The sequence below is a fragment of the Phycodurus eques genome, chromosome 1, assembly GCF_024500275.1.
Source record: "Phycodurus eques isolate BA_2022a chromosome 1, UOR_Pequ_1.1, whole genome shotgun sequence".
Taxonomy (NCBI): domain Eukaryota; kingdom Metazoa; phylum Chordata; class Actinopteri; order Syngnathiformes; family Syngnathidae; genus Phycodurus; species Phycodurus eques.
Window position 1 is genome coordinate 2915420 of NC_084525.1, and position 12653 is coordinate 2928072.

Sequence of the window (12653 nt, forward strand, 5' to 3'; positions counted from 1 at the left end):
GTCCCCTGATTTCTGAGGGGTTCCTCAATGTCATAGACGAAGTGCATTTGGATCTTGAGTTTGTGAGAATGGTAAAGAGATGGCATGACAATATGTGCATGTTTGGTGACCTGCTTTTCAACTCATAGGTTTTGAAAGACATAACTCCTCTGACAGATGTATTGTATTCATTCTGCACCTCCTATACTGTGTCCTACTTCACATCTGCTCCTCGTCCTCCTTTCCATTCCTCCACCCTCGTGGCAGATCGTCCCGGTGTGCAGGACCACGGCCGCATCGAGCAGCTCCAGGACCACATGTCGGAGACACTTCAGGCCTACATCCGAGTCAACCACCCCGGCGGACGCCTTCTCTACGCCAAGATGATCCAGAAGCTGGCCGACCTTCGCAGCCTGAACGAGGAGCACTCCAAGCAGTACCGTTCGCTCTCTTTCCAGCCCGAGCACAGCATGCAGCTCACCCCGCTGGTGCTGGAGGTTTTTGGCGGTGAGGTGTCATAGTAGACACACATACGCACAGTTATCGCCTTCATCCCACCAACCCCCATCACCACCACCGCTGGAAAACCGCTGCTTTTGAAGGCTAATAACACGAGTAAATTCATCCTCATGTGCCACACTCCTCATCTAGAACCCAGCTGCCAAGACTCCTGGATGCATGAAACTCAGAATTCAAGGATTCTGTGGATACCTGCGCCACTCGGATAACCAGGTTATTCCAAACCCAATTCCAATGACGTTGGGACTTTGTGTTAAACATAAATAAAAACAGAATACAATGAGTGCAAATCATGTTCAACCTATATTTAATTGAATACGCTACAAAGACAACATATTTAATGTTCAAACTGATAAATGTATTGTTTTTAGCAAATAATCATTAACTTATAATTTTATGGCTGCAACACGTTCCAAAAAGCTGGGACAGGGTCATGTTTACCACTGTGTTACGTCACCTTTTCTTTTAACAACGTTCAATAAACGTTTGGGAACTGAGGACACTAATTGTTCAAGCTTTGTATGTGGAATTCTTTCCCATTCTTGCTTGATATACAGCTTCAGCTGTTCAACAGTCTGGGGTCTCTGTTGTCATATTTTATGCGTCATAATAATGCACCACAAATGTTCAATGAGAGACAGGTCTGGACTGCAGGCAGGCCAGTCAAGTACCTGCACTCTTTTACTACGAAGCCACGCAGTTGAAACACGTGCAGAATGTGGTTTGGCATTGTCTTGCTGAAATAAGCAGGGGCGTCCGTGAAAAAGACGTTGCTTGGATGGCAGCATATGTTTCTCTAAAACCTGTATGTACCTTTCAGCATTAATGGTGCCTTCACAGATGTGTAAGTTACCCATGCCATTGGCACTAACACAGCCCCATACCATCACAGATGCTGGCTTTTGAACTTTGCGTCCATAGCAGTCCGGATGGTTCTTTTCCTCTTTAGCCCGGAGGACACAACGTCCCCAATTTCCAAAAACAATTTAAAATGTGGACTCATCAGACCACAGAACTCTTTTCCACTTTGCATCAGTCCATCTTAGATGAACTCGGGCCCAGAGAAGCCGGCGGCATTTCTGGGTGTTGTTGATAAATGGCTTTTGCTTTCCATAGTAGAGTTTCAAGTTGCACTTACGGATGTGGTGCCGAACTGTATTGACTGTCATTGGTTTTCTGAAGTGTTCCTGAGCCCATGTGGTGATATCCTTTACACATTGATGTCGGTTTTTGATGCAGTGCCGCCTGAGGGATCGAAGGTCAAGGGCATTCAATGTTGGTTTTCGGCCTTGCCGCTTACATGCAGTGATTTCTCTAGATTCTCTGAACTTTTTGATGATATTATGGACCGTCGATGATGAAATCCCTCAATTCCTTGCAATTGTACGTTGAGGAACATTGACCTTAAACTGTTGGACTATTTTCTCACGCACTTGTTCACAAAGAGGTGAACCTCACCCCATCTTTGCTTTTGAATGAGTGAGCAATTCAGAGAAGCACCTTTTCTACCCAATCATGGCACCCACCTGTTTCCAATGAGCCTGTTCACCTGTGGGATGTTCCAAACAGGTGTTTGATGAGCATTCCTCAACTTTCGCAGTCTTTTTTGCCACCTGTCCCAGCTTTTTGGAATGTGTTGCAGCCATACAATTCTCAGTTAATGATTATTTGCTAAAAACAATCAAGTTTATCAGTTTGAACATGAAATATCTTGTCTTTGTAGTGTATTCAATTAAATATAGGTTGAACATGATTTGCAAATCATTGTATTCTGTTTATATTTGTTTAACACAACGTCCCAACTTAATTGGAATTGGGGTTGTACATCTTGACATCTTCTGAACACCCCTAAACGCTACAGTTCCCCATAACATTTATCAACTGAATGTGCTGGATGGAGGGATTCGACGACCAACCCTTGTCTCCATCATCCTCATCATGGTACTTGAGGTTCACATGCCCAATTGGAGAGGAATACACAGCTTTGCTCCGCAGATGGCACAAGCTAAGACATCCAAACAACGGCAGTCTTAGAGGAGGAATACTTGCTGGTTACAAACAAGCTCTGTGTATCTGTGCTCGGATGAAGAAGGAAAAGCCTGTCAGGATTGATGGGAAAAAAAAGAATGGCAACCGAGAGAGACCCACTACAGTTGGAATTCCTTGCTGTCCAGTCAAAAGGAAATTTTGCAGGAATGTATGTATAAAGCTATATAAATAAAATGTATAAGCTCAACTAGATCGATACAGTATACGCAAATATATATATTTAAGACAGATGGGTGCTTCAGAGGAAGCACATTGGTAATATGTCATGTATAGCGGGGTTTCCCAAACTTTCTAAACTTACATTGACTTAAACTGTACATAAACTAATGATATTGAACTCAGAAGACACACTTATTACAACAAAGCTAAAGAGAGAGTTTACCTGGTTGACGATCAATAACAAACAGTTCTACTTAGACAATCGTCGACCCTCAGTTTGGGAAAGCCTGCTGTATAGGATTTGAAGGCCCCCTCTCAGTGTGTGTGTGTGTGTGTGTGTGTGTGTGTGTGATATGAGTCCTCGTTGACCAGACGAATGCACTGTGAGAGGAGTCCTATGTTTGTGCAGTATAACAAAATATTGGTGGACCACAGGGGGTTTGAGTTCAGGCCCTGGCTGAGGCCTCGGAATCTCCCGTTTTTCTTTGTTTGTTTTTTGGACCTGTGAAGTTTCTAGACTGACAAAGATGACGTTATGTTGCGGTGGATAGCCGCTATCTGCCGTATTTGAGTTGGGCTGCTAAGACCTGTTACCTCAGGGAAAAGTTCTGTGCGTACGTGGTGTTGATAACGTGTGTCAGGCGTAAGCTTACAATCAGAAGATAACCTTTTCGAAGCTCTCTGCATCACTGTGATTTCTAATCGTACCAGATAACAGTTAATGTAAGCTGCAAGTCATAATTATAACCGCATTGCCCCATTCCTAATTAATTGGATCAATGAATCCGAGGTCAAAGCTAAAGTACATTTCCAGCCGTCTGTCCATTGGAGGGTGGAGACTTTGGACCCACACCTAAGGTTATCATCAATTGATTCAGGATGAAACCTGAAGGTAGCGATATAGAAAATAAAGACATGTTGGGTTCTAATGTGATGATGCTTTCAACAGCGTGGCGAGTGATTAAAAAGGAACGTTTAACCATCACTACATATGTCGCTTGTCAGCCCCTCAGCAGGCCTAGAGCTCCCCCTTGTGGACATATTGTGTAAATACCACTTGCTCTGTCTGGTCTGTACATATTTAGAATGTAATGTAGCCAAAATACTAAGAGAATTCAATATGCTCTGGAGTTACAGGCACTATATGCAATGAGTAGTTATGGACCCTTGTGCTGTATTATTCAACTTGATGGATGGAGTTGACGCTTCCGGTGAACACGTTTGACTTGTCGGAGTAAGCAAAACACATTTAAAATGTGTTGTTATTGTTTTTCTACATTTTGGACCGTTCTAAAACCAAACCGTTGCAAACTATTAGCATTGGCGGAATGTTTCAAACTCTCGTCACTTAACATTCCTATGCATGAAAGAAATGTACAAGTCGGTGTGGCCGCCACACGGCGTCCCCTCCATCCATCCCAAGCTTGTGGGTGTAAGTATTTTCATTCTCTCTCAGAAGTGAATTGATAAGCTTTTGGCAGTGTTAAAGTACTATTACGATTTGGGTGAAAGTTCTTTCTCTGTTGCGCTAATCCACATTCTGTAGCTTGAGCTTGTCTTGCTGCCTGAGGACTTTTGGTTTCATGGATCAGTGATGAGCAAGGAGGACTCCTTCCTGGAACCTTTTCCATGCGCCCTTGGTTTTAACTGAGCAACAGCAGTCCTCATTTTTAGGGCAGGGAAACAACACAATTCTCCCGCTTTTCTACCGGAATACGTACAAGACCGAACGCCATATCGGCCACCTTAAGGGAAGGAGTGAATTCTTGCCCCAATGGCATGATGGTCAACTCACACTGACACGAACATTAGCCAGTGGCCACCAGCATGGGCGTGCCTCATCAACCAACAACCACCATACCGCCTCATCTTCCGCAGGAGCCAGTATTACTGCAGTCGATGACTCATCACAGCTTTAACCCAGTAGCCGTCTCGGCTCTGCTGCTTCGATGCACCAAGGGCTGATGGGAACATCTGCCGTGGACTGTCGCTTAACTGTGAAAACAAAAAAATGTCCACATGCCCTTTTATCCCACCCCGCTCTACCTTTACTTGGACCTCCACGAGACTTTGTACAGAAAATTTGGAAGGAGGATTTCCTCAGGCCGGCGGGCTATGCAGTGACTGATGACGACTTGTCGCCTTGTGAACCCAAAGTGTGACGATACCCTGCTCACTTCTCTGCCTCACTTTGCAGCTCTAAGAATTTACATTCTCGGAAAAAAAAAGGAAACAAATGTTTGTTTTCGTGTTTAAAAAAACAAAAACAGGACTTAGCAACATTAACATCACCTGTTTTGAAAAAGGAATGCATATCGGAGGAGGGAGACTGCTCAACTTTAAGATGTTCGGGAAATGAAACTAACTTTTTCCGCGTTTGCCAACTAGTTGAATTCAAACTGTCGAGCCTCCCGCCCGCTCCAATCAGGTTAGCAACTCCGCCTCAGTAGCCTTACTTGGAGTGCTTTCACACTTAACTTTCTTTGGTCCCTTTCAGTTGATTTAAAAAAAAAAAAACAAAAAAAAAAACAATTTGTGTTTTAACAATTTCTAGACACAAATCTTGGGGGGAAAAAACAAACAAACAAAAAAAAACCCTCTCAACACACCCCACACCGCAGGGTAACCGCTCAGGATAGTCTTTCAGAGACCTCCGCGAATTTGGAACTTTGCTGACCCAAGGAGGAAAAATGCTCAAAATTGACTCGATTGTGTCTACCCCACTTGAGAAAATGTTAACTTTCTCATAACATTGTTGCATTTATCTTGTAATTTTATTTGACTTTTGTTGTGGCCCTAATTCAACTCCATGACGTTCTGTTTTATTTAACTTTAAAAAAAAATGCTATTTGGCTTTGGGCCACAACTAGTCCGGGACTGGACCTTGTACACCCCTTAAAGTGCCCTGTGCCAAATTCTCGTGTTCTGCAGTCTGCAAAACTGCACCACGTTTACAAACAGATCAACTGATTGGGATCAGAGAAAGCAAGCTACTGGTGTGAAAGCACAACTTCCAGAAACCTCTCTCACTATACACCATCGAAACAGATACCTCAATCATCTACGGAATAACTTTTCATGTCAATAGTCTTGAAGGGAACCAAACATGAACTCATCGCGCGCACGTCCACGCTCTTATCGGAGCGTCGTTGCGTAGAAGACGGCCGCGGAGTACAGTCCCGTTGCCAGTCGACAGGTCAGAGTGTGTGAGTGGATCCCAATGTTTTAGACATTTTTACTTACTCTCATTTTCTGGCTTTGTTCTCATTTCTGGAGCAGCAGTCTTTTTCTTTTTTTTTTTTTTATGTCCAGAGTCTGCAGCTGCGCTTCAGCGCTGCATTAACCGAACATACTACCTCTCCCTTCAGCACATAAATTCAGTCTACAGTATCTTATATATGTTTTTGTGTCGCATCACCAGGATTGTGTTTGATCCCTTTTTAATTTAACACTAACTGAAAGGATATGTTTGTCGTGTACAGTCATCATTGTCCCGTTTTGATCTCTTCAAATGCAGCATGATTTTTACCTCAACATGGCACAGAATAAGCTTACAAATGTAAAGTCAGTCATTCGTCACCTCAGAATTCAAACCAGTGTGTGTGTGTGTGTGTGTGTGTGTGTGTGTAACTCCTAGTGGTAATGAAGAGCCTCCTATTGTCAACTTGTCAGGAAGAAATGCAGTAGTTAAAAAGTAGTAGTTTTTAGAGGCTTCTGATTTCACAACTAGTTGTTCATCAATTTGTTGTGTGTATCTAATTCGATGAGTTGATAATTCCTCCATACGGGTTGACAGTAATAACGGCCCATAACTACGATGTGGCCCGTGACAAAAATGACTTTGACACCCCTGATCGAGAGCATCATCAGTAAAACAAAAAGAAACCTGATCAAGTAAAACCAGCATCAAATTGGAATGGAAAAAATACGATATATATTTTTTTAAATCAAAGAACATAAAACCATTAACATCTCTCATAATTATGCTAGTTCAGTGCAACCGACAGCAGTTCTAAAAATTCAAATGCTCATTTCGGCCCCCCCGAGTATGAACAGCTTGTCGAAAGAGGATGTTTGAAATCAATTTACTGAGTTAATACTGACGCTGTCGCAGGAAGGCCACACGCGCACAAAAAAATAGTCGTACTGTTAATAAAGTATTCATATTTAATGTATTTTCACAATAACAAACTTGTAATATTTCACTCGTAATGTTGTCCGAAAATGAGTAATTTTTAAATAGTCCTAATGTAATGAATGAATGGTGAAAGAAGTTGTCATTTCTTAAGAATAAAAACACAATGGGAGGAAGAAGTATGCGAACCCCTTGAGAATTTCTGCATAAATTGGTTATGAAATGTAGTCCGATCTTCATCTAAATCACAAGAATAAACAGTCCGCTTAAATTCATACCATACAAACATTATATGTTATATGTAAACATTCACAGGAGAGGGAGGAAAAAAGAGGCTACAGATGCTCCAAGGTGTGAGACAAGATTGGAGGTGTGGCTTAAAGCTGCTCTGGCCTCTACAAAACACGCTGTTAAGCACTGTTACTTCTCTTCCCAGGAGTGGCCGTGCTCTAAAGATGGCTGCAAGAGACCAGCGCATAATGCGTAGTGAGGTTAAAAAAAAAAAAAAAAAAGAAGCTTAGCGTGCCAGTTGCAGACTTACAGAAATCTCTGGCACTTGCCAACATCTCTGTTGACAAATCTACCATATGTAAAACATGATACAAGAAGAGAGTTCCAGAAGCCATTACTGTCTCAAAACAAAAACAAAAAAAACATTGCTGTTCCACAGCACTACTGGCAAAATAGTCTGTGGACAGATGAAACCAAATTTGAATTGTTTGGGAGGAACATGTCATGTCATTGGTGGATTTAAAAAAAAAAACAAAAATGGCACACATTGAGATGCTTGTGGCATGACCTCGAGACAGCTATTCACCACACTCGCCATCCCGAGAACTGCAACAGCTCCAAAATTCATCCTGATCCGTTGTGCACATCAGATCTGCAACCCCAGGAAACCTTTGGTTGAGGTTTTTGCTGCCAAAGGAGGGTCGACCAGTTATTAAATCCAAGGGTTGACTTACTTTTCCCCCCTCCCTGTCCTGAGAATGCCTACATGCATGCTCTAGAAATATAGGAAAACATCATTTTGGTATTAAGTTCCGCACAGCGTTTTATTCTTACGCTTTATCTGATCAGACTACGTTTTATAAGCAATTTATGCAGAGGTTTAAGAAATTGCAAAGGGTTGACATACTTTTTCCTCCCACTATATGACATTTATCATTTTTATTCAGAAAGTCGTGTGATCCATTTTTGTTAGGATAGTCGTAGCTGGGAAGCTGTCGACGTGAAGTTCTAAATAGCATAGGAACATCTTCTATACATGTAGGTAGAACATGATTCATTCTCATTTTTGTTGTGGTTTTCTTTTTCTGTTCATTCTGACTTATTTCCTGTAGTGTTTGTTTTCTTTTCTTCTTCTTGTTTGTCTTTTCAGCGCGGTCCTAATATAGGCTCGTTAAGAAGGACCGCAGGCTGGCTCAGCGAAAGGTTTCATCATCGAACCCAAACTGAGCTTGCGTCTCTTTGTCCGCTTTGCTCCCGTATCGCTCGTCTCCTTCAAACCTTTCATTCGGGTTGTGACATTGGGATCCCATTTTTAGATCACGTCGATAGAACTAGCGTTGTTGTTTGTTTTGTTTTTCCACCGAGCTCCCGCCACTCCCAAGCCGTCACACCGCAGCTCGGACCTGACCTCGGCGAACTGCCTTCTTTTCTTCAAAAAAACAAAAACAAAGATCACTTCACTTGTTTGCTGGTGCCTCTTTTTCTCAGCTTGCAAAAATCCTTCACAGATGTACTGTGAATGACACTCTCACACTCACACACACACACACACACACACACGCCCACAGCCTTCTGGCCTCACCACTTGCATTCTATCAGCGATGGACGCTCTCCTCGGTCTATGTTCCACCGTCGGCCAATCCCCTCTCCTGGTGGAGAACTTCACAAAATAATCCAAAAGCGTTCACGGATTTCTAGCGGTTCGTCCTCCCTCCTAGATATGTTTCACCCAGTAGAAGAAACTGTAGTTCACCACTATGTCGAGTCAAACATATTGTTTCGATGTCAACACAAACATATCGAGTTGACCCAAAAGTCGTGTGTGTTTTGTTTAATGTAATACAGGTTGGCATGGAAAACATGATGTACATGTTCCATTATTTGGCTTTTTTTGTTTTTTGAACGTCAGCATATTAAAGGGCAGTTTGCAGTGTTTAAACTGCTAGCGAGATTTGAATGGAGCCTCACGTCTCTAATCCCCGCCCCTGAGCAAAGCCACACCCCCTTCATTAACGCCAACAAGCCAGAGTCTCAAATATGGCCTTTGCTTATTGCATGCAATTATGAAAGCGCGTCGAGTCGTAATGAATAGTCTCAAGAGGAACGCGTGTCCAGGTTCAACAAAATAGTAGGGCCAGCAGTAACAAGCTAGCATTAGCACTGTAAACAAGCCTTCGTTAGCCGCGGCCGCTACGTTCGCTGCATGACTTACTTGCAATCGTGTTACTATAACACTAAAGGTTACCGGTTTAAGATTTTCAACTTACTTGTCAAGCAGGAATGTTGCAAATTCTGCATCATTTCTGAATCTTCAGCTGCCTGACATCCGTTTGCTTTGCCTCTGTTTGCTAATCATTTATGCTCAGTCGATGGGACATTTCTTTTTTTTTTTACATTTTCTGGAGGTGGATATTCCGCCATAGTTTGAGCAAATCTCCTGAAGCCAAGGTAGCAGGTCAACGCGACGCAAATAATTGATTCATGCACTCCTTCTAGCTTTGATTGGTTGTTGTTTTTTCTCGGGCACGGTGGTTTTTTTCTTTTTCTTTTAATCGAGTTAGCGTACAAGATGGGGCTAGAGAGGGATGGTTTTCTTTCACAGATTGTTTTTTTTTTTTCTTCCTTTTTCTTTCATATACGACTACTGTCAGGTCTTACTGAATGTTTTAACAAAATTGACTTTTTTGTTTTAATTATTGTAAACTTCCCTTTCAAGCAAAGTCACTGCTGAAAAATGTAAATGTTTTGTCAGCCTGGTCCACACTGTTGTGTTTTATTCAGATAAAGTTCATGTGAGGAGAGTGGCTGAATTGTGAAGTATGGTTATGTTTCTGCGCTACCTCTTTCCAATGTAATGCGCTTGCTCGCTCGCTCGCTAGCTTGCGCATCCGCACGCTCACGCACCTGTCCAAGCGACACCCACGGGGCAAATGCAGACTCCCAGACAGACGCTGCACACATCACAGTGCACTTGCTTCTCCCTCACCAGCAGTCTCTTGCCAATGATGCACTTGTATATTGTGTTTTTTTTTTTTTTTTTTAATGTCTACATGAATGCGCCATGTGCATTTTTCGAGTCCAAATCTTTCAACCGATGCACATAATTGCTCAGCTCAGTTGTACCTTGGTGTGCCTACAACCCACAGCCTTATTTGGGGACAATATCAGGGCTTTTAACGCACGACGATCTTTCTTTGTAGTGCTGATGATGATGCTGTCGTAGCGCTTCGTAGCTACACTTTTGTTCGGGTTGTTTCACCAAATGACGTAGTTGTCGTTTTCAACAGTATCCTGCTCATGGGAAACTTATTTATCATACAGCCTAAATCAGTTTTATGAAAATCGAGACATCTCTCTCGATTTGTATATTTTCTCAATTTCACTTCATGACAAAACCAAAACAGAAATGTCCAAGGTTTATGTAATCAGCTCAGCAGACTGTGATCTTTCATCGTTTTAATATACAAGCGGTACAGTTGTAATGGAGTCGCCTCCCAAGAGAAGTACCACCATGCAGTAAAACCTGCCAGACCTCATTGCGTTAGGGTTAGGTTTTTTTTTTTTTTTTTTTTTTTTTTCTTCTTCTTCCTGTTTCATCATCACACAGTTGCCATGCCATCATTGTAGATGGCTCCATGACTACAAAGCCCTCTGTGTTAGCAAGTACTTTTATACATACAGGAACTCAACTGCTCTGGCCATGTCGCTGTGTTTCCTTTTCTTTGTTTTTTTGTTTTTGTGCTGTTCTCCCTGCATTTGATCCATTGTACTTCGATTACATGCATTGTATCTAGTTTAAAAAAAAAAAAAACAACAACAACAACAACTGATTATGCTTGGAGCAAATCACAAATAAAGCAGCTGTACATAATGATGCAAAACTACCAATTGTGTTTGGGGCTTTCTTTAAGTTGGCAGTTAGCTCAACTAAACTTGATTCAGTTCCAATGTTGATTAGGCAGTGAGAGAAAATGGACCGTCTTAAAAACAACTACGACTACTAGTTATAATAAAGCCAAAACTTAAATGCTCGGATTTTTTCCCACCCGTGTTCTAAAATGATACATGGAAAATCAATATATACTTTCTCTCAACTCCGCCATGCATCTAATGCCAGAATGTAACAAAGGGTTACAGAGCTAAACATGAATGAGTGCACCACAACAGATTTGTGAGATAACCTTGCATTCCCTTTCAATTGAATATTTTGACACACTAAACGACAAAAACTGCTAAATGTAGCCCATTGATCTCAAACGAGAGCAAATCATTTGCAATGTTGTGAAAAGGGGTGAATTGGGAAAATGAATGAATGAGTCGAGCGAAGCAAAATGTTAGAATTCACAATAATTCAGCCACTAGTGACGCCAATAAGATTCTGAAATGTGTCCTGTTCAATGAGAAATAGTTAAAAAAACAAACAAACAAACAAAAACAACTTCAAAGGGTATATAGTTTTTCATGTTGAGCACTGTAAATTGTCCAGGTTGTCCTTTATTAAAGAATATATACACAGTATATTGTAATTTCCCAAGTGCCGCGTATAACTCTAAATATCTAATGTTTTTAGTCAAAGAATAAATGCTTAAATTGTTCACCGATTGTTCATTTTCTTATGTTGCAAGATGCATGTCAACACCTTTGGTCAACAGAGGGCGCTAAGGTCCAAGGTTACAATCTCCAGACGATCAAGGTATTGTGGAATTGTAGAAATGCCGCACAAAGTGGCAGGTCACGGCTCTTGCAACAGGATCATGACTCAAAACACCAAAGGATGTCTGAGATGAAGAAACAAAAACGGGACTGTTGCAAAGTGTCCTTGTATGAGCCTGATGGGAATCCATCATCTGTGGAAAGAGCTGGAACATGGCGTCTGGAGAAGGCGCCCTTCTCACCTGAGACAAATGGAGCAGTTTGCTCATGAGGCGTGGGCCGAAATACCCACCGGCAGCTGCAAAAGTCTCGGACGGTTACGTCATTCATTTTTGATTGCCTCCAAAGTCTGTGCAACAAAATATTAAGTTAAAGCTACAGTAAGCCCTTTTTTTTTTCCTTCTTCTTCTTCTTCCTTTTTTGCGGGGTTTAGGTCCCGCCCACTTGGGCCTTTAATTTTTACCCTGCTCCACATTTATTTTAACAAGAGTCCTCTAATATTTATATACATATATGTATTCCCCCCCCCCCCCCAAAAATGCTTTGTTAAAATATATTTCCCCCAATGACTCAGATTAGGAAAAAAAATAATCCATCCCTTTATTCAAAAACAGGACATTATTTCAAATTGAAAGTGCATCAAATGGACAAACATAAATGGATTATGATTGAAGTACTGGTTTGGTCCGTAACGTCAAAAATTAGGCGAAAATATTTGATCATTGTTTTCCAAAGTAAAAGCAGATGCCACATTTTTATTCAACAAAGATAACCTGTCTACTTTCATGGATGACTACAGAAATCTAAGCATATTTACTGTTGAGAGGCTGAAATAATTTTAAGTTAGACAATCCATCTCTAAATTATTAAAATGAACATTAAAAAATGGGAATTATTTGATCACTAAAATAAACTATTTTGCATTCTT

At 41.5% G+C, this 12653-nt stretch overlaps 1 protein-coding gene across 1 annotated transcript in view; it reads left to right on the forward strand.

The window, feature by feature from the left end:
- The window catches only part of LOC133400166 (vitamin D3 receptor A), a 70633-nt gene extending 59677 nt beyond the window's left edge, over positions 1 to 10956 (forward strand). Inside the window, exon 10 of the mRNA XM_061672511.1 lies at positions 247 to 10956. Within this exon, the coding sequence (XP_061528495.1) occupies positions 247 to 500 (254 nt within the window). The 3' untranslated portion in view covers positions 501 to 10956. The remainder of the gene's footprint in view (positions 1 to 246) is intronic.
- The last annotated feature ends 1697 nt before the right edge of the window (positions 10957 to 12653 follow it).